General features: G+C 43.1%; 1 protein-coding gene across 2 annotated transcripts; it reads right to left on the reverse strand.

Annotated features, from left to right (window-relative positions):
- Positions 1 to 4,461: 4,461 nt before the first annotated feature.
- Positions 4,462 to 12,460, reverse strand: LOC147659256 (thioredoxin-like). 2 transcript variants are annotated; one of them, XM_086951854.1, is made up of 5 exons: positions 12,366 to 12,460; positions 10,485 to 10,589; positions 6,231 to 6,290; positions 5,485 to 5,550; positions 4,462 to 4,717 (listed from the first exon to the last, which is right to left on the reverse strand). In XM_086951854.1, exons 1-5 carry the CDS (start codon positions 12,387 to 12,389, stop codon positions 4,655 to 4,657), a joined length of 318 nt encoding a protein of 105 aa, XP_086807980.1. In that variant the 5' UTR covers positions 12,390 to 12,460; the 3' UTR covers positions 4,462 to 4,654. The 2 variants fall into 2 exon arrangements, with proteins under 2 accessions (XP_086807980.1, XP_086807979.1); XM_086951853.1 differs by lacking the exon at positions 12,366 to 12,460 and having other exon boundaries at positions 10,485 to 10,634.
- Between the last annotated feature and the right edge of the window lie 10,342 nt (positions 12,461 to 22,802).

Consider the following 22,802-nt stretch of genomic DNA (forward strand, 5'->3'; position numbering starts at 1 on the left):
CGACTCATCCACTCTTTCCGGGATATATACTAAGTCAAAAGTTTCACCAGCGCACTCTTTTGCTACCACTCAAGCTCCGATGACTATTACTCCTTCCCTGTGTGACCCTTACTAGGTAATCTCACAACCGAAGTGTCTATTAGCAGTCTTGTTGCTGTCATTTATTCAATTATTCACTCAGAAAAGGTCCTAATTAGCACTTCCAGTTCTGCCTAACCATGCACTAATCTTCCTCACAGCAAGTGACCTCACAGCCGAATGGATTCTACTCACCACCCACTATTCTATTCCCCGGGGATTCCAGACAACATAAAACAATCACTAACAATTTGTTAATCACATGCAATAATATAGCAGCATTTCACAGAATACTACTTTTATAACATTTCAAAACATTTGCATTTAAAATCGAGCGATCACTGTAAAGTAAAAAATTATTTGTAGCAGCACATTTTATTTTTCACGGTACATTTGAAAATATCTTATCTAACTATCTTAACTAGTCCTAACCATAGCTCTGCTACCAGAAAATTACTGATAGAGCGCGCAGGTCGCCAGACTCTTTATTTCACCAAATTATACGCACCTGGGCACATAACGTGTTTCTCACTGTACTCTTGTGAATCGGGCGAGCTTACACATCACTATCAGTAATTCTTGTGTTTCGTTGACTATTATTTCCTGTTGTACCTGATTTATCAATCCTTGTCACAGGTACCAAAGTTCCTGATGAATCAGGCGCTAGCAGGGGTAGGAAATAAGACTAACCAGAATACCTTATACATTTGAATAACAATTTATATCTTTTGTAATAACCACAGACACTTGAAGGGTTTTCAAGACTTTATATAGTAAAAGTCAAATTTCAGATGCCATGAGAATAAAGTTTATACAGATTAGAATATCTGTAACTAGAATCAGGACTATAATGTAACTATGAATGAGAGTGAGCACCATTGAGTGCGCGCAAAACTACAGGAAAAGGGTAACAGAACATGCTATTCAGTTTACATGCTTATACTGAGCAGGTAAAGTGAGACCTTATTCTATCTACTAATTAAAGCAATAGTTTCTAAAGGAAGGTGAGAATAAATCACACTGATTAAGTAAACAGTTCATTAATATCCTACAGTTAAGGGGAAAAATGACAACTAATTTAAAAAGTTTGCATGTAAGAGACAGGGAAAATAACATAGGCAATGATGCTTTATTCAATAAGGAGTAAAGGAAAAAGTAAAGCTAGACGGACACCCACAGATATATATTTACCTAGGATGGGAATGAGGACTAACCCTGGCCACGGGTCAGTTGGGAAAAGGCGAGGACAAGGACCCTCTAGGACTTAGGATGCCAGTAAGCGAGCAGGTACAGCTCATGGACCATCAAGACAGGATACCCCCTCAGGATTTTATCAGGACTGGTCTCATCAAAGGGTATGACCAACACCTGCAGCTTCGGATGCAACGCCTGCGCTACTCCCTCTCTGCATGGACTCTTCCAATAACCCCGATTGGGTTCTCGAATCTCCCAGCAAAGTGCTTCGCCAGCACTTAAAAATATTCCACCCCTTGAAGTTTTTGGAAATTACGGACAGAGTGCTCCGCAGCTCTCTGTATCAATCACCTATAGAGTTCGTAGGGTCGGTGACAGGTCAGCTACTCTGACAATTTCTCTATCTAAAACTAGGCTAGTTATACTGTTTTCGGGTCCTTGGGCCACCCACAAATGTTGCAAATGACCGGATCCCCAACTTTGGATTGGGGAAGAGAGGTGGTTAGGTCATGGTCACCACCTAGAATTCGGTGTTCTCATAATATATGTAATATTTCAAACCCACCCCTTACATTCCAGTTCCCATGGCATTTGGAAGGTATAGTACTATAAGACACAAAATATAAACATTGTTTCAGGTACAGCTGAAATCTTCTCCTGGAGCAAGGGTCACTTTCCCAGGCGCATCTCAGCTTCGGAAGCCAGCTGGCTTAGTTCCACTCCTGCGCAATTAGTTTTCTCCCTCATCACGTGATTAGGGAGACATGGGTTTCGAAGATGGAGGGGCTCCCCTTCCCCAGGCCCACAAATACGCGGGACATGAAAAGTAAGCGAAAACAAATTAGAAAACCAGAAAAAAAAATGATTACACTGTATACCGTGATTGGCTATACTACATCCCTTACTTCATAATATCTATAGCATTAGGATTTAGGCAGAAATAGACAGCTGTGCCAAAGCAGCGGCAGCAAGCAAGATGCATGTTAAAAACAAAGCGGCCATGTTTGCAATAATGCGCAGGTGCAAAAAATCCCTCCAGAACTATGAGTGCGTCACATCACATGGGTATGACCGACGCATGCGCAGACTGAAATCCCACATAGCAGCGACCAGTCAGTGTGCAAGCTTTGTTAGGATTAGAAAACACATAAGCAAGCGTCTGACACCCGCGTGTAGTGTGAAAGTGCAATATTAATAACGGAACATGTTGATTAACAACGTTATACATTATGCGAGGTTCTTGAATTCAAGCAAGTCGCATTACGTGCGAATCCTTGCTCCATCAGAAAGACCGTCCACCACTTTTCCACCTGGTCAACAAGTCGACCAGGCAGAAAAGAGTTTAATATGCCGACGGTGTCTGTTAGACACTGCCAGCCATATTACTATGGGGCAAAAACATGCCATTCCGTGGCGGCATTGCCTCCACAGAAAGGCATGCGGGAATTACTTGCAGGGGCCCGTTGCATGCCCCCAGGGACTCTGGGGGTACATATGGTACCCCCTGCAGTTCCATGCACAACATGGCAGGCACTGTGCTGTGCCTGCCATGTTGTGCATGGAAGTACAAGACATGCCTTCCTGGCAGTGGTGGATGGTGCAGAGTGCCCCTCCTGCCACAATTTCAGGAATGCAAGATGCACCTCCCACAGTGGCTGGCGCATCCTAACAGCCCACAGTACCCCCGCCCTTATGGCAGGCGGTCCCATTTCACGATAGGATGATGGCAGGCTAACAAAGTCCACCCACCATCCCAATGACCCCCTTAGTCACAATCCAAAGGATTACTATGGTCACACCAATACCTGGTCATGTTGCCACTCCAGTCATTAAACCAGGTGAACCCCAACTACAACTAGCCTTTACCCACCATGCTCGCACTTTAGGTTTCTTTCTTCGGCACCCTACTAGTCCATCTCATTCTCCACCAGTGTATGCCCCTGCATTTTGTGCGCTTGCTTGGGGACAGGGGATGATGAGATTCCTCTCTATACTGGTCTCCAGTGTCTGAGGTGTAGTACGTTATAGAGCAAAGTTCAGCCCACTTTGCTTTTCGTGCTCCTCACTTTTAAAGACAGAATGCAGTCTGTGCAGAAAAAGCACTTCTACCCAGGAAGAACACAAAAGAAACCCTCCTTTGCCCAATATTGATCTTGTAGCTTTTTTGGTTCTTTGAAAATCAGCAGTTCTAGGTAATGAACACTTGCTGTTGCTTATAATCCACCGCACTGCACGTGGAGGCCCATTTGTTCTGCAAGACAAACCCATTGCTTTACTGTGCTAGTTTAAAGTTTACAACAAGCATATTGCTTAGAACAGAAATCAGTGATAATTTATACGACTGCTTCTTACTTCACTGAAAGCGTAAATCAACTTGATTTATGTTCCAAAGCAAATCTGTTTTCCCTGTTGATAGTTCAGCTTGAATCATTCTACAACTCGAATAAGAACAGGGACTCCAGTTTGGTATTCATGTCACTACACGTGCCCTGTGATGCTGTGGGCAGTGGTCTTATTGCATGGATTAGCACTAAAATAACTGCATGGTAGCACCATGGTTAACATTAGCCCTCCATTTGCAAGGTTTGGGTTGGTGCTGGCAGTTGAAATGAGAATGATTAAGGGGTTCAGGACCAGAGCCCCCATGGAGAGGGGGGTAGGTAACAGTTGGTTTCTCCTACAGGAGAGTGCCATAGGATTCTCCAAGCGTAAAGAGCCAAACCTGGGCTGAAGCCCAGTTACGTATATCCTCTAGCTTGAAATTGTCCCTAGCCTGCCACCCCTTCCATGTGCCTGGACCATTACAGAATACCCATTTAGGATCCAAATTCCTAACAACGCTTGTCCGGGCCAGACTGGGAAACCAAAAGCAGCGCTGGCAAACATGCTCCAGGTAGCACTGCTCCCTTAGTCTCCTTGTGGAATCTCTCCTTTTGTCTCTGATCTCCGAGCTCTACCTTCTCACTCCCTCCTCTTCAAGCCTCACCTTGCCTGCCCCAATTAGCCCCAGGAAGCTGGGGAGTTAGAGGCACCAGGACTCTCAAAAACAAGCCTCCAAGGGCTCCAGAGCACCGAGGAAGGTTCAGTGGGAATAAAAGGCCTGTCAAGCAGACTGCTGCCGCCCCCCCCCCTCCCCACACACACACACCCCACAAATATCACTGATGAAGTAGATGGAAGGGATTTAAGTGAAATATTTTTATTAGAAAAATAAATTAATGCCTAAATAATCAGCCCCTTAAAAGGGCCTGCTATACCACTGGTTTATTAATATAAATAAAAAATATATATAATATGAGAGTTCCAACAATGTCTTTTCTGCTGTGGTCCTAGAACAGAACAAAACAGATTTCCACAGTGCAAAACAACAAAGGTGTTAAAATCAGCAAAGTGCTCTCAGTTTTGCTTTGATTGCAGCCTCGTTCGCTCCTTTCACTGTAGCAACCTGAAAAAAAAAAAAAGAGAAAATAAGCTACAAGCTATTGTAGACACCAACATCACAGCTCAAGGACAGGACAAAACATCCTCGTCTCAAACGTTACGAGTAAACTGGAGTACGAAAATACTATTAAAAGATCTACAGTGCTCTTAGCAGCTCACTTCAGCCAGGGAGTGAGAGCGGGCAATTTTCTTTAGAGAAAAACATATTACAATCCCTCACGGAAAAATTGGTATGGTTACAAAAAAAAAAAAAAAAAAACTTTACCCCCCCCCCCCTCCACCCCAAAATACCAACACAATTGTACACCTTGCCGCTTTTCCATTTTGTTCAGCCCTTACACATCCGAATGGAGATCTGTAAAATTTATAATTTCCTGGTGGTTTTGTCCCTGTGAAAGAAAGCAGCTTCTTTGCATAACCGGTCACACCCAGCGGCCTCTGAACTATCCATGACTCAAATTAGCGGAAAGGGACCTCAAATATACCCCCCCCCCCCCCGCCCCCCTTGTCCATTTCCAGTACCGTGGACGTAAAGGGAGTAGTTCGTAAAATGCTGATGCCATGAAGGTCCAAGAAGCTTAGTTGGTCTCTAGCCAACGTTGCAGCTAAAGAGTCAGAAACCACACTACAGGTATTTTAGTTTCCATGGCTTATTGTGTGGCACTTAATTCCAGTTTTCTACAAGAAACAAAGGGTTCAGCTGATAGCAGGGGTCTTAATTTGCTGTTTAAAGAGCTTCAAATTGATAGAAAAGCAGAAATCCACACATACCTTCTTAAAATCCTTGATGAAAAGGAAGGTGGGCATTGCTTCTATTCTGTATCTTTCGGCCAACACCTGTTTGGAAGACACGCCAATATAATTCCAGCACATGAGTTTAATGGTAGACGTAGTTCTAACTGAAATGACAGTTTTTCGGGAATGCAATGTCTTCTGCACACCCAGGCAAGCAAACCACGACTCCAGGCGTCACCATCTGCACCTGTAGAATGCCACACGTTCAGATGCAGTTACCGCCGTACATTACACTAGGTTAATGGAGGTTGACGCTAATGTATCTTCGAAGTACATGCGTATATTGGCCACACATTTTAAAATGAAGTCGTGGAGACTGCCAAGTCAGCCAAGAAAAGGGGACTCAATGCTCAGGTTGTAGAAACTAAATGTAACCCTCTCGTTAATTCAGCCAGTACCTGTGCAGGGCGACTAAAAAATAAATTTAAAATGAAGGTGCTTTTCGTAGGTCTCCTCAAAACTGCTCTGCTCAATTTGGGAATGCAGAGAAGAATAGTTCTAAACCAAGACCGCGAAAATGTTAAATTGAAAAGAATTTTAAAACTAACGCAACCCTACTTTGTTCTAGCCTGCGTCAGATCTCTGGCTAAGGGCTAACAAGTGGCAACTCCAAGTTAAGGGATTTCAATTCTTTTTTTGTGGGGTGGGCGTGGGGCCTCCCCGTTTCGGAAAGTTACGTTTACTGACCACAGTATCAGTGTTAAGGGTTCCGTTTCACTTACCGGGCTGTCATCAACGTCCACTTTCAGAAATACTACACCACGGTACTCCGTGCTGAACTTCTACAGAAAGTATATAATGAAAAACAAAGTTATGCACGTCATGGACCCTCACACCTGCAATGCAGCATGCGTCAAGCCACACTATACACTTCAAACCTTTGAACATACGAATAAAACCATTTCATGTATGGCATTTATTTACCGTCAAACACCAGCACGAAGTAGGATGCACACGGGACGAGTAAATCATTTCAGAATACTAGGAAACAGACATGCACGAAACGATGCAGACTTAAACCTATCCTAAATTTAACATTTAACCAGGTCAATCAAAAATCATTCATGGCAATCAGACCACAGTAGAAAGGGCCCTTTTAAGGTGCAGCCTCTTTGTGCCTCTAGTTGTTAACAAATGATTATCGAAGTTTGACTTGGGCGCACTTTAAGCGTTTGCATCAATTGGGCCTCCTTGTGCAGCTCCAAGTACATGTGTGAATCGACCCTTCAGCTAGTACCTGGTGACGACCAATAACCGTGCACTACAGAGGACATGCCTATGACGTGTAGAGTCAAGTCCTCTCTGATCAGTACCAAATCCATAAGTGGGCTCAACCTTCTGGTGCCCCCCACTTGCAGAAGAGGAAAATGAAGGTTTCAGGGTGGAACACATTAGTATGCGGTCCTGCAGGACACAGGAAGGACTCTTTTGGAAGAACTGAAGAAATGTTTGGAAATCTTGCCCCCTTAAGTGTCTACAGCACAAGAGCATGAAGGTTTGCGTCAATGTAGCAAGTGTTTGCTGAGAGCAAAAAGTCATCGAAATACAGAAGTTATATTCAAAACATTGATAATTAGCATGGGTGGATAGATCTCTGCATCCATGTATTGCAGAATTCTTACAACCTTTAGGCTATGGACTGCAGTACCTCTTACCTTCTATCCAAAACTCATCTTTACCACCTTTTAATGCAAGTAACTGTCACCACAACTAGTCTAGAGCAGCCCCCAAGGCATGCTGTCATGAGTCTCAAAGGGTTTAAACAAACTGAGGACCTGGCAGATTATGGAGAACTGTCCTACCTGCGTACAAAAAAATAAAATCCACTCATAAGTGTGGCCATAACCATCACTAAAATATATACAAAGCGTTAAAAACACCTTGGATAAAAGCCAGAAACTTGCAATTCTCTGTAATTACACCAGTTATTTATGTGTCAGAGGAAGTACATTCCACAGACTTCTCTAGCATATAAAGTGCAGGGCATAGTGGCAACACAAAATTGGTACAATAAAGTGCCTACATCTTCCATCACAGGATAGAACATTTAAGTTAAAAACGAATGATTTCAGTCTACTAATAGCACTTTAAGAACAGATGTTAACAGTTCATGGACACTTGTGGTTTCAGATACACTAGGGATCTAGAAGTTCTAATCCCGGTTAACATAGTGTAAATTGACAATATTTGTTATATATAGAGATACTGAAATGAAACAGGATCACATGGACAGATCAGAAATTGAGGGCTCAAGTTGACCAAGCAGGAAACCAGGCTCCCGCCTCACTAATCCTAACCTGATGAGTTTCCCACTTAAAGTGGGATCAATCTACTCTAGGTTTGGCTCCAGGAACGGAGCAGAGTGTGAATCTCCATATACCTTTATAGGCAGTTTATTAAAATTGTGGGCATACCTCACGGCTTTAGACCCTTCCTTAAATGTGGATTTAATCTAAGATATATCCCTCTTCCATATGGTGGCACAGTTGATAAAAAAAAAAAAATTGCCTGCTCAGGTTAGTTAACTCCGTTCTGGAGTCAAGCAAACCAGTAAAATGATGCCACTCTTGCACATGAGGCCATCACGGATTGCTCTATTCAGTGAGGCATGTAGATTAGCCTGGGTAGAACACTACAATCCAATGAGCCAGCAGGTATTGGCTCGGTTGCTTCAACTTGCCTGCATATCTAGGACGGTACTTGCCACAACAGGTGTTTTGCACACCAAACAGGACTGGTGCAGGGCTTGGAAGGTCAGGAGAGCGACAGATTGCGCTTCACCGCCCGCTTTAAGCAGTCCAGGAAAGCTCATGTTGCTCCAGAGGAGTCCACCGTGGCCTTGCGCTTTCCCATGTTAAACAGAAATCAACACAGGGGATAATTTTCTTTTTTTTTTTTAAATCGTGTGAACTCCACCGTTGACAGGAGCACAGGGTCTCAATGCAAGTGGCCTGACGTGGTCAGCAAGAACAAATTTACAAAGCGGGGTGACTCGCTGGTATGCGTTTATTATAGCAGTAGCCAGGAACCTCGCTCGCGTTGGTGTCTCAGTGCGTAAACCGGCACTTTAGAGACAAAGTGCCAGCACCCAGTAAGGCTTCTGGGGAAAGAAAGTTTGCCATTTCTTTACTTGTTACTACAACCGCTTTGTGTGAACAGTTAAAATCAAGACTGATGTTTGTATAGTGTGTGTTGGGGCGAGGGGGGCAGGCACTTCAAAACTGAAAGCGCGGTGGACAAAAACTCACTGGATGAGTAGGCAAGCAGCAGGTTATCCACTGAAACAAACATTAGCAACGCAATAGGTCTTGCATTTGAGTGAAGAGCTATTGACGTTGTAATTGGCAATGTCTTTTAAGCTTGTGTTATAGAGTGGAGGTTTGTGTGGATGTAATGGTTAGGTGTGTAATGTGTGTAGTGCAAATGTGGTATGATGTGCAGTGGAAAGGTGTATAGTAATTTGGTGATGAGAGCACAGTGGTGTAAAGTTGTGTATGGTGGCACTGCTTATATTACAGTGTAATAGAGTGGAGCGGTGCAGATAGTAAGTGACGTAGTACAGAGAGTAGAGTGGTAAAGAGTAGAGTGGATTGGCAGAGTGCAGTGAGACATCAGCAGTCTTTAAAATCCCAAAAGTGGAAACGCAATCACTAGTTACAACTAAAATAATCAATGTCAATGCAAAACTAGTTATGGCTAAAGTTATGCAGTTTATCCTTTATGTTGCGTGTTCGCTGGTTTCACCTGCATCCAGTCGAGGCATTGCATATTGGGACCCCTTAACTTTAGTAGGAAATGTGCTTTGTATGCTTAATTCGAGTGGAGAAGTAGGTGGTCGTGGGGGGGGGAGAGGATGTGTTGCAGTGGTCATCGGACAGAACAGCCGACATCAGGCCTGTGGAATAAAGTGTTGAGTCTCAGCTGTTGTCTCAACAACATCCTGTGATTGAGCAAATCACTTCAGTGATATCAGTAAGGTCATCGGAAAAAAGGGGTTTTGTCAAAGTGCTTTCCCCTAGTTGCGGGCACTACCGAAAACGAAGACTGCCTGTAACAAACAGCCTGTACATGTTCTCACCTGTAGATGCCAGTGTGCCTTTCAGTCTGCACCCCCTTGGAAATCTGGGGTTTACAGCCAGGGCATTTCACTAGTGAGAGGAGCTAAGAGATGCTGCCCTTAACATTTCGAGCACATGCAGAGGCTGCTGCATCAGTGAGGAACCAATCCGGTCAGCTAAAAAGGTTTGCTTGTTGCAAGGCAAAGAAAGAGCTCAGACCTAAAAAGAACTTGTGTGCACTGAAGTAATAAATGGTCAAATGTTGGTGCCACTGAAATACGGAGGCAGAAAGGAAATGCTTTTACAAATTGCAAATACTGCTCAAATGTGCACCATAGGAACCCAGGGTCCTCCTATAAAAAAAGTTTATAAACACCAGCACTTTAATGCTTGCTTTACTGTGATGGGGTAAACCCTTAAGCGTACGAGCCGAGAGGAGCCACTGTGTCTAAAGAGTTACAATGCCTTTCAGATGAAGCAAGTGGGGGGGGGGGACTAGAAGACACCTTAAGAGAAGGGCAAATCGCCACCTGTGGTTTTTCTGGTTCCACGATATTATCCCCCCGACCACCCTGCCTATATTCGATTCGGGAAGCCTTTTCATTATGGGAAGCAAGTGGGGTGGCCTAGCCCAGCCACAGACAGGCCCACCCTTGTCCCAGGCACGTCCTTCATAGCAGGAGAGCCAGGCAGGCTTGAGTACCTTGTGGGCAACCCTTCGCTACCCATTGCGGCTCCACCAAGTGCAGTGGATTGTAGGGCTGCTGATCCCATTTATGGGGACTGGTGATGGCATAGGGGGGGGTCAGGCTCCCATCAGATTCAGCAGGGCACAAAGCCAGACCGATTTTCAGTCCTTTACAAGGCAGGGCATGCCTGGATCCTAACATATATAGCATTCAAGAGGGGCTTACTTACCTGAAACACAGGTGCGATCGTTCTGCATGGCCCGCACCAAGACGCAGTGAAATCTACGACGACCAACTTAGAGTGAGACTGTGCCAGTATGTCATCAAACTGAGCCTGGAAGAAAAAAAAATGAACACAACAGATTAGTAATGTAATCATTGAGAAGTTAGAACGACTTTTTCCAATTACCTTTCTAGTTCATCTGGCCTGTAGCAGCCATGACAGATGCCCGCCTCCTACCCTACACAGAGCGCTCTCTAGCAAAGGTTCAGCTTTTGAGCTGCAAACAAGTGATGAGGAAATCACCCGGGATTGTTTTACATACGAGTTTTACCCCAAGACAGATGCTACCTGCAAGTTACAACAACGTACACTAGTTGGCATAAGGAACAACGTACACTAGTTGGCATAAGGAACAAGGCCCTGGTATTCAATACAACTCTAATCTTTTACGAGTTCACCTTGGGCTAAATGATGGCATTCCACCATGTGGTGCAATTCCACCTGCAACAACATCTTTGCTTTTAAGAACGTATAACCAGAAAATAAGTTCTTGTTTGCAGCATGTGTTCAGCACTACCCAAGGAGAAGCATGTCAAGTTCAAATGAAACTTGAAACATTTTTATGTACTTTGCAGATTCACTTAATCAAAAGCAAATTAAGTGAGTTTTACACACCTATGTTTGGAACCTGGAAGTTGCATGGAGTCTAATCTACATGCCACAATCATGAGCCTCAGGTTACTCCTGAGGAATGTGCAGGGACCCACCACATGCACCCCTTGTTCTACGCCGAGCCTCCGATATCTAAAAAGGTGCTGTTCATTGCAGACTTAGCGAGGTCTTTAGAGAACCAATCGTTAGGGACGGCCTGAAGGACACTGCGTAAAAGCCACACTTGTGACGCATCTAATCAGTGCTCACCCATGATGGGTTTAGTAAGGACCAGCCCAACTTAAACCAAAGCGCCTAGCAGCAGAGGGAAGGTCAAAAAGAAACTTCAAATTGGCCATTGACTGGCAAAATAGCGGATAAACCATTAGCCTCACAGGACTATTAGAACAGTTTCATTAACTTAGTCGCCTGCGGAGACTTGAACCCAACGCCCCTTAAACTCCCCCATTGGCTAAAAGTCCAAAACTAGTTGCTGCTAGCCTGGAGAAACTTGGCAGCTGCGTCTAATAGAGACAGGCGAGCCAACAAATTAACAGGCAGAGCCGAGTCAAGGGTCAGGCTCGGACCTCAGAGCACGAGCCCTGAAAAAGGTTTGCCAAGTAAATCATACAACAGCCATCACTTAGTATATGATAAAGTCCATTCAAAACTCAATTCGTGTATTTCTTCAGCATGGAAAGGCTTTGAAATAAGTCTCATGACACCGCATCAATAAGAATGTATCGAGTGATAGTTGTCTAATGGTGCACGTTTAAATAGGGTCACTCATTTACACCCTGTACTGGGCCCAGATTATTCAGCAACCACCGTTTTATCAAGTCAAACAGGTATTTGATCAACTTGTGGTCTGTACCCACCTTTAAAAGTGCTTTCATATGCATGCGATAATAAAGAAAATGGTGCACAAGATCACATAGTTAAGCTTTCGGGGATCGCCAGTCGCACCCCTATTAACTAATACTAAATTAGAGAAATAGTCTTCCACTGCTACGAGGAATCAAACCTTCCACTGCTACGAGGAATCAAACCTTCCACTGCTACGAGGAATCAATTTAAAGAAAAACCTGTCCAAGTGAGCCGTTACGCCCCTCTCGCTTTTAATGGATTGTTTTCTGTTTGAACAAACGAGCACTAGTTCTCCCTCGCCCTCTTCCAGGCCTCTCTCCAGAAGAAAAGAATAATAATTCCACAGCCCAGATTTAACAAGAGACTTACCACACTCCTGATCTTCCGCACCATGCTGATAACAGGCCGCGCGAATACAAGTACAATAGAAAATCTGCTCGAGCTGCGACCGGACAAACAGCACAGAGACGAGCAAAGATCAGTACTGGAGACGCGCTGCCCGAGGGGCTTTTAAACCTGTGAGAGTGGGCGGAGCCGCGCCGCGGGGCCTCCTGTGGGGCCGGGATTTCCGTTTATCTTTAAACAACAACAAAAATCAACTCTACTTTTTTTTATCCGACATAGACGATGGGAATTGAATATATATATATATATATATATATATATATATATATATATATATATATATATATATATATATATATATATATATATATATTTTTTTTTTTTTTTTTAAAGCTTCGTTTTGTAAATATACAACTGGAATGCACACCGATAGCATTGTTGAGTGGATGGATTTGCTTCCGACGGGCACCTGTGCTTCTGGGGTGAAGAAAGTTGCCGCTTAGGTGAGAGTGTTTCCAGGCACCTTTTCCAAATGCATTCTGGTACTCGTAGTTTGTCTTTAACCATCATTAATCCAGGCCTTGAGGTCCGGTGCACTTCGGCCCCTCAGAACGGGGTACAAGCGCTTTAAAATGACAGAGCACAACCACAGAATGAAGACAAAAGACGAGGACTAAACACAACCACTCAGCAGAATTCAGTGAGTTATGCCTGCTGGTTTATATTTTTTATCTGTTTGTAACTCAAGCATGCAGTACATCAAAGAGTCTACAGGTGGCACAGTAGCAGAGGCAGTGATCCTGTTGGTATCCAACAAGCCTGACCTTTTCCCAGAGCAACACTGGCTCTCACCTCTGTTGGGCAGGGAACAAATGTGTTCAATTTCCTTCTGTGAACCCTGAAAGTACCATTTATACCAAGAGCAATTCCAGTGTTGCTTATAAACATCAACTGTAAACTATTAGGTCTGTCTACATGTTTAGGTAACGTTTTATAAACTAATATCAAAATATGATTCGGAAAGTATATGTGAAAATATGACATCTAAAATGACGTACATTTTTAGAAGACTTCCTTCTGTTAATTAGAAGTTATGATTTCAGGGCTTATGTTGAATAAGGTTACTTTCAAATATATTTTTTCTGAAGGCACTGTGTGCAGATTGAAACATTTCATGACCAACTTTATTTGTAGAAACATGGTACTGGTAATAATAATAATAATCATAATAACACTAATACATCTTTATTCTGAAGCAATCACAACCATATAAGATACAATCATGCAATAGGAACATCATCATTCCAATTCAAAGTTCAGATAAAACACAGCACATCCAGTTTAAAAGTTGAGATAAATTGCCACTCTTGGTCACAGGTGATTAAACAAGCATTGGCATAGCCAATAGCTCTCGCCTTTGGTACCTTATAAGTGTTTAGCTATGCAACAGTTAATATTGTTGCACCAAGGATATTGTGCTGCATAACAAAATACTTATAAGGTCCTAAAGGCGAGACCTATTGGCTATGCCAATCGCGCACTGAAAGTTGACAGACCAGATTGGCTGATGTTAACTGAAACGAAAACCAGTTACTAACAGGGTCTGTTCAGTAAGCGGAGAAAGGGCGGGTTTCAGGCTGACTGTGGGGAGAGTACAAGCCTCAAAATGTTGTTGCAGTAACCAAATGAGGGCTCCAACCCGTAGACCAAAGAAGCACAGGACACAGATGGACAGTAAAAGACAAGAATACAAGGAGATACTTCCAGTTGTGCTATAACTTACACAGCAGAAGAAAAGGTTTTCGCCAGCAACAGAATGACATCTTTTACAGGTTGTTCAGCTTCTGACTTGCAATATGGTGGTTTATCAGCAGCCTGGAGACTTCATGACCCAGATGTGGACACAATAAAGGGATTCGAACCAAGGAATGCAGAGGATTACAACGGATTTTAACCGTAGACATTACTTATGTAAAAGCTGTACAGCCTGTAACAATGTAAAGGCGGCGCCGCCTCTCCTTTCAATTTAATGGCTTACACACAGGCATAGAAGGGGGGGGGGAGAAATAAAAAGCACTGGGCTGGCTGCTTGGAAGAGGTGGCATGCATGCTTTGAATGCTGCCTGCTGTGAACACCCCCAGGGCTACAATGCACTAAGTTGCCGCCCCCGCTCCCGGTGGTATGCATGCTTTGAATGCTGCCTGCTGTGAACACCCCCAGGGCTACAATGCACTAAGTTGGCGCCCTCGCTCCCAGTGGTATGCATGCCTTGAACGCTGCCTTCTGTAAACGCACCCAGGGCTATAATGCAGTAAATTGTTGCCCCCGCTCAGCTGCCTTCTGCATTTCTGTTGTGATGTTTAGTCGTCGTCGATGTCGATGATGATGTTGCAAGAGTGAGCAGCGCTCACGGCGTCGAGAGGGCACGAAGTCGATGCGATCAGAAGTGGTGCAGACACGGGGTCACTTGGAGCTGGAGCCGAACTCACTACTCACTGGCATTGCTGCTGGCGTCGATCAGGCCCGGCGGCGGGCGTCGAGGAAGCGGGACACTGGAGCTGTTACTCACGATGTCGAGCTGGATTCGGCGGCGTCTGTCGGCGTCGAGATTGCTGGATTCTTTCAGAGGGGCTGGATTCTCAAGTTCCAGCAACAAGCACTTTTAGCAGATGAAGTCCTTTAGCCCTGTGACTTCAACAGGAGGCTGGCACTCTCCAGCCCTTGGAGATTTTCTTTAGCAAAGCTTGAGAGTACACACTCAGTTCCTCTCTCCTGGTTCCTTGGCAAAAATAAAGAAGCAACTGCAGGATTCCCCCAACAAACAGCACACTGGCAGAAGGGGTAGGCAAGTCCTTGGATCAGCAGGCTTCTTGTCCTTGGTTCAGGTTTCCTTGTCAGATGTGATCTAAATTCTTGGTTCAGGGGCCCTTCTCTTATACCCCTTTTTGGCTTTGATCCCTTTGTCCATGCAGGGGAATTTCCCCACATCCTGGGTTTGTTGTGGGTGTAGCCATGCAGAGGCACCTGGCCTATTCACTGTGCAGGGCTGGGTCCTCAGACGCCCAGCAGGAGGTGGAGCCAGTATTGTCACTGGCAGGAGCAGAGCTATCGGCCTCCTGGTAGGAGGTGGGGCCAGGATCGTCCATGGCAGGCACAGAGCCATCAGTCGCCTGGCAGGAGGTGGAGCCAGCATTGTATCAGGCAGGGCAGGCTATCAGGAACTACTCTCCCCCTACTCTCAATGCAAATGTCCCACTCATCCCACACTGACTCATTCAGACCTCTGGAGGCACCCAGCTCATGTCACACACACACCAAACCAGCAGAAACCAGAAATAGTTAGACAAGAAAATAGCCACTTTCTAAAAGTGCTATTTTCAAACCCAGAGTCCAAAAACCATCCACACAAACGGATGCGTGATTAAACCCCGAGTTCAGGGATACCAAACTCGACATTGCACCATGCTCCCCGAGCCAGCTAGGATTATAACATTAACAATCCTGGCAGCCCATTCTAACTAATGGAGTGCAGGTTACCTTACAATAGTGAAAAACGAATATGGCTGTAATTCACTATTAGGACATGCCAACTTAGTCAGGCTTGTCCTACCTTATACTTACAATGCACCCTGCCCTCGGGCCTACCATAGGGGTGACTAACATGAAGTTAAGGGAAGGTTTAGGGACTGGCAAGTAGGTGTACTTGCGCAGTCAGTGTGACAGTACCAGACTGCACGTAGGTCTAGCAATGGCAGACCTTCAGACATACTTTTACAAGGCCGCTCTTGTGGGTGGCACAACACGTGCTGCAAGCCCACGAGCGTCCTTATGGAATTACGGATGATTGTTTCTTCGTAGTATGAATATTTGAGTGTATATATATCAGAGCAATTCACTTTGTATAATACAACTAGTTATGTGTATGTGTATGTGTTTGTGTTGTAAATAATCGCGAATTGTAAATAATTGTATATAAGGTGTACAAAACGATAAGGTGTCCCTTTCATACATCAATACTTAAAAAAAGACAAAAAACAAATAAATAATAAAAGGGTTTGAGTGATATACCCGAACGAACCAGGAAGTCTCTTATGGTTTGTTCCCTCAAAAATAGAGGATTTAAGTAAGTGTGTGGCTGGCAATCTGTGTACTTAGCAAGCCCACGAGCAGCATTTGTATTTACAAGCCCTGGCACTCCTGGTGCACTAGACTAGGGACTGACAGTAAACCAAATAAGCCAAACATGGAATTCAATCAATACAGTAATTTTACATAGGGAGCACTTGCACTGTGGCACTGATCAGCAGTGGCAGAGTGCCCAAAGCAGTATACCAGCAAAAACATCGTAAACAGAGGAGGCAAACAGAAAAAAATGGAGGAGAGACTCAAGCCAATGATGCCAGGTCTAACAATAACCAAAGAGTGTTCTCACTTCCCACCATTCCTGAGATGATTGGGGTTTTCTAGGTACTGAGGTGAGTTTCTGGTACACCACAATTCACTAATGTCCTAGGTCTCTGTGCACAGTTCTGTGTATGAGCAGAAATCCTTGCAACACCACTGTTCCGGGGTGATGTGGTGACATAAAACAGATTTTGATTGCCCCGAAAAACAAGGACTAATAATAATCTGCCAGAAAAGTGTAGAGTTCCTCATTTCGCCAGCATTGGTTAGATCAGCCCATGCCTGTTTTTGTAATTGGTGCCTCTCTTGTTTCAGGGCCCCTTTATAGTATCAACAGCAATTTGCCACCCATTCCCTGTTGCGAGGCGACTGCTTCAGGGCTTTCTTCAGATGCCTAAGAGCCCTGGAGCACTTGGAATAAACCACGAGGGATAATCTGTACAATGCCAATCCACAGGGTCGATAATAGACCAGAAACCAACTGAGCGATGGAGGCAAATTAACTTACAAACTCTTCGCCAGGCACTAAAGGGTCCAAGCAAATAAGTAACTCCTGCTGGCAATCTGTAAAAGACTATGATTAAAAGCCTTAGCATCTATTTGTGACCAGCATAAGCGCCTACCCTGGTCAGTGGGAGTTAAGGCCCCCCGGGGCTTTCGAGGGCCCAGTGAATGGTTCCCTACCTCATCAAGAGACAGGGTCAAAGGGTTATGGTCACTGTAGGGACTTTGTAAGATATTGAAAGAGACAGGAGACCAACCCATACAAGCAGAGACAAAGATGAAATCAATGATCATGGCGGATCCCCTTTCTTTATATGTCAGAGGGATTTGAGGATTGGACCGGTTTGTCAGCTTGTCTAAAGTAAAAAACAAATTGTGTGTATGCAGGAAGCTATTTATCTTCTCCCCTTCTATGGTATGCTGCAAGTGGAAATCCTCCAAAATCAGGCAAGGTTGTGTGTTAGGTGACGGGTGTAAAACGTTTGGACATGGGTGACAATTAAAAGTCCCTGCCAGGATAAAATTCCCGTGCCCGAAGCCCTCCCTCTTTAATTAATCTAAGGTCCCATCTCTGCATTATAAAAATGAATTACTACCATAGAGAGAGCTTTCCCAATGTGCAAGTTTACACCCTGGAACATGTGGACGTCCCACTTCATGATCTGCATAGTGCCACAATACTGAAGAGCTACAAAAATAATATGACCCCCCCAAGCTCTACCCACACTAGAGCCCATTGCTGGGCAGAAAAAATGTCTTGTACCCCTCCAGGAAAAAAATATTCCTGACTTCCCATGTCTCTTGCAGGCAAATGATGTTAAAGGATTTAATAAACTGTAACCACCTTTCGTCAGAGAACTTAGAGGACAAGCCTGCCACATTCCAAGAAATGAGCCTTCCCAAGTCTTTGGATAAAGGCCCTGGTGGAAGATAAAGTGTTGGCTGCTGTATTCGGGGCCCCCGTAGGCTGTGAGTTGCCAGATGGTGCACTAAAATTGGGAGATGTGAAGAAGGATAGATTGGTTTTGGTGTGGATATTTCTCTATTCTCTTTCCTACTCTGTGGGAATTTGCCCACTTTATGAACCGACTGAGTGCATTTATCTTCTGTCTCAGGGAGTTAGTCCAGATCATTAAGATTTGCCAATGGGGCATAACCATTTTAAATCACTAATGGTCCCCTGATATTATTTCTGCGTACCCACTGCTCAGAGGCTGTCCTACACTAGGAATTATCAAGGAGGTGAGCACCCCGGAATACCCTTGAGGGCTTGGGTAATAAAGGTAGAAGGGTAAAAGTGCCTTCAAGGGACTTTATTCGATCTATGTTTGTTAGTTAAAATTATTATGAAAAGAACCAATTGATCGTCCTTACAGTGAATTAATCAAAACTAATCAATTTGTGTTGTCAACATATAACATATAAACAAAGACACAAGGTGTATACGAAAAAAGTGTTTTTATCAAATAATTCATTGAAGAAAATCAGCTTCATATACAGATAATTAAACAAATAAGATTTTAGGACTGTGGGTACACATAAAAATAAATTACTAGGTGACTCAACAGAATGCAACACTACTGGAGATAGAAAATCTCTTTAAAACTCCACGTAAATATATCTCCAACTTACCTAAAGAACAACAGATAGCCCTACAAAATCTTCAGAGGCTACCAGATGCACTACTCAAGCCGGCTGATAAGGGTGGTGGTATAGTTTTATGGCAGAAATCAAAATATGACGATGAAATGCTCAAACAACTTTCCGTCCCTGCCCATTACAAAAAACGTACTTGTGACCCGACCAAAAGACTAACCACAGAAATTGCAAATTTAAGTCAAAAAGGTTTAAAGGGAGGATGGCTCAATGAGAAGGAGGCTTCATTCCTGGTTAATAAAACACCTACTATACCAGTGATTTATATGCTCCCGAAGGTGCATAAGGACCTAAACAACCCTCCGGGACGTCCAATTGTTTCGGGGTGCAATTCAGTCCTTAAACCACTGGCGCAATACGCAGATTTTTTTGTAAGGCCATTTGCTGTTGAACGCTTTACATACATCAGAGATACAACAGCAGTAATAAATGAAGTCGAGAAATTCCATTTTGATTCAACAACCAGTATACTTGCTTCTATGGACATAGAAAGTTTGTATACTAATATTCCACAGAGCGAAGTCCTAGATTTACTTTACAAACTTTTGGAATCGAGACCAAGACCCCACTCTGTTCCTACTGAATTCATCGTAGAGTGTACAAGACTACCTCTGTGTGAGAATTTTTTCCTATACCAAAACACGTTTTACCAACAGCAGAAAGGGGTAGCCATGGGCGCAGTTTTTGCCCCAGATATTGCAAACATCTATGTTGCCCAATTTGAGGATGATTACATCTGGCATCCTTCCAACCCATTTTCATCAAGAATTCTAAAATGGCTGCGTTACATTGATGACGTGTTTTTAATTTGGGAAGGTACTGTTGACCAATTGAAAGAATTTCACGCCTGGCTAAATACCAGAAATACTAACCTTCAATTCACACTTGAATATAATAATACTGAGATGCCATTTCTGGACATCACAATTAAGGTGGACATGAACAATCAACTTTTCACCACCCTATTCACTAACAAAACTGCTAGAAATACGCTACTTAAATATACTAGCCATCACCCGCAAGCGTTGAAAGATGGTCTACCCTTTGGACAGTTTCTTCGCCTTCGGCGAAACTGTACATATAAAGATGATTACTTCCAGGAAGCAAAAAAGCTAAAAGACAAATTATTTTCCCGTGGTTATCCAGGAAAACTATTGAGGAAATCAATGAAAAGGGCCTGGTATCAAGATCGTGAGGCTTTACTGACAGTAAAGGAACGGACAAATGAAACCAATATAGTTTGTGTTACCACCTTTGGCACGCATTCAAATGCGATTAAAAAAATCGTGTCAAAACAATGGAATCTACTCCATTCCTTTCCTGAATTTAAACAGAAACCACTATTTGCCTTCAAAAGAGGCACTAATCTACAAGACAGGCTGATTCATGCATATGACAATCCCTCTGTAGATAACATTGTAGACAACATGAGGCAACTCAGTCCTGTAGTGGGCCACTTTAAATGCAATAACTGTGCTGCTTGTGCTACTACTACAACAGTTAAAAACTGCACAATTAATAACATCCAGTTTACAAATAAAAGTTTCTCAAATTGCAATACCACCAATGTGGTCTACTGCATTCAATGCCCCTGTCTGTTACATTATCTGGGAAAAACAATCCAACCCATAAAGAAGCGCATCTTACAACACCAGTCGCGCATTCGTTGTAAAAAGGAAACCGCTCCCTTAGTGGAGCATTTCCTGCGATTTGGGCATAAAGAAACTGATATGACATGGTGGGTGTTAGAAGTAATAAAACCTAACAAAAGGCAAAACAATGTCAATAAAGTATTGACATTGCGAGAAGGTAAACTGATATGCCTTACTGACACTGTAAAACGAGGTTTGAACTCAGCCACAGAATGGCACGCTCTTGCATGCCTTTCGTGAACCATTCAATAACCCATGTTGTCTTTCATTCAGTTACAAATAAGCAAGGTCCTTGATTTATACTCAGATCTACATAATGTGACTTGCCTCTCCATAATACATATCTAATACTGAAATAACAACTATATACACGGATATGTATCTGCAATGATAGAATTCACTAATGTTACAATTGTTACCTATTTTTTGTTACTTTGCTGTATCGTTTCTATAAATTGTAAGAACGGATGTTCTATGAATAAATCCATGAAATCCCCCTGCTTTATTTTAATGCGACTCGATCCACATACCAATGGCACAATTGTTCATTGACTAGTCCAATATGGCGGACAAATTTAGTCCTATTTCGATATCCAAACACTGCCTTTAAAATGCTAGCGAGACCGATAACAACTCGTGGCTTCATTTTGATGATACGCGTTTTGACTCCACCTCGCCGCAATTCTAGGTAAGAATCACACGAACGCTCAGTTTAAACTAAATGGGGTTAAGACTATGCTGCGCTCCTCACATATTTATGGAATAGCCGAAATTTATCCCCTTCGTTAATCTGAATTTGTTCATGGCCATGTTCCCCCGTTTACCTATTTTTTGTACATTAAATTGCCTTCAATTTTAACAGCGTTTTACTTTAGCAAACGGATACAACGTTAGCAGCGTGTGCACACCTCCTAATCTATATGCACCTATAGCCAGGCTGCCTCTTTTAAATACCTTTTGAGCAGTACAAATTCCAGTGATTCCATCAGGGATTGTACATATAAATTTACGCTGTAATTATTATTTAGCATTGACTGACGCTCTATAGGCTGCCATAACTACTGTAACGCTAATAGAGTTAAGACACTCGTGCATCTAATGTGCACAATTTCTTGTACTTTCTGACAGGCGCTGCAGGACTTGTGACTGCTCACAAGCTTGTTTAAGCTTAAACTGGTCGTAACGACTCCTGATTATTTTTGAGACTTGATAAGACTCTATCTGATACACACCGGGTAAGACCTATTTCTAAGCACAATTGGGCTCTCTCTGTAAGAATTTACCACATCCTGAAAATATTTACCATTACCTTTTTTCAGACGAATTCTGCTGTGTGTAATACATGAACCCTATGCGAGTGAAGTTTTGACTTTACATCCAGCTTTGATGAGCGGTTTCCGCATTCAATAGGTATGTCTCTTAACACTTAAATAAGCTTTCCCCTTTTGATCGTTAATATACAGACCTAAAACAAAAAATTATTAGTTGTTGTATAAGCTTTATTCGAGACAATTCTCATAAAAGCACATAAAATTTAAAACAGTTACAATAAAACGTAATTACAAATATAAATTCATTATACATTCTGTGCAGCTCATACAATATTAACATACAAAAACCATTTGTGATAAAAAGTTATACATAAGTCGTGATTAAAAGGAAAACCTGATTACCTAATTACCTAATTCCCCCCAGAGATCTTCGTCTAATTGCCCAAGCCCAACCTAGGTATTTAGCTACCCCTATGACTATCAAATCTTGAGTAGTTGTACATAAGATTCTTAAAGCCACTGCACTGTCGCGTGTCCCCAAGTTTCTACATACAGGCGTGAGCCATTTCCTCCTCAGTACTGAATAAGCTTGACATACAAATAGGAAATGGCCTACACTCTCCTCGGCATTTTCACATACTGGACATAAGCTATTGGTTGGTCTATGCCAACCAGCTGTCAGTTTCTTTAGGGGGATAGATCCGGATCTTAACTGAAAGACGAGCTTCCTGTCCATTGGTACCGTAATGGTATCCCAATCGTTTTCTAGGGTAGGAAAAAATTTTGTCTCCAGGAAGCGACCAGCCATAGAGTCGGCCCTAGCGTCTTTCATTAGATTACCACCCACCCAGTCCCAGTATTGTTCTTTAAGGGCTTCCTTACTTGGGAAGATTTCTCCCACAGGGTTATTCCAGAGATTTGAAAACCCTAAGTTATTCAACATGGCCTTCAGGTTTTTTAGCCATTTTATCTT

The sequence above is a fragment of the Lissotriton vulgaris genome, unplaced genomic scaffold (genome assembly GCF_964263255.1).
Source record: "Lissotriton vulgaris unplaced genomic scaffold, aLisVul1.2 SCAFFOLD_1282, whole genome shotgun sequence".
Taxonomy (NCBI): Eukaryota; Metazoa; Chordata; class Amphibia; order Caudata; family Salamandridae; genus Lissotriton; species Lissotriton vulgaris.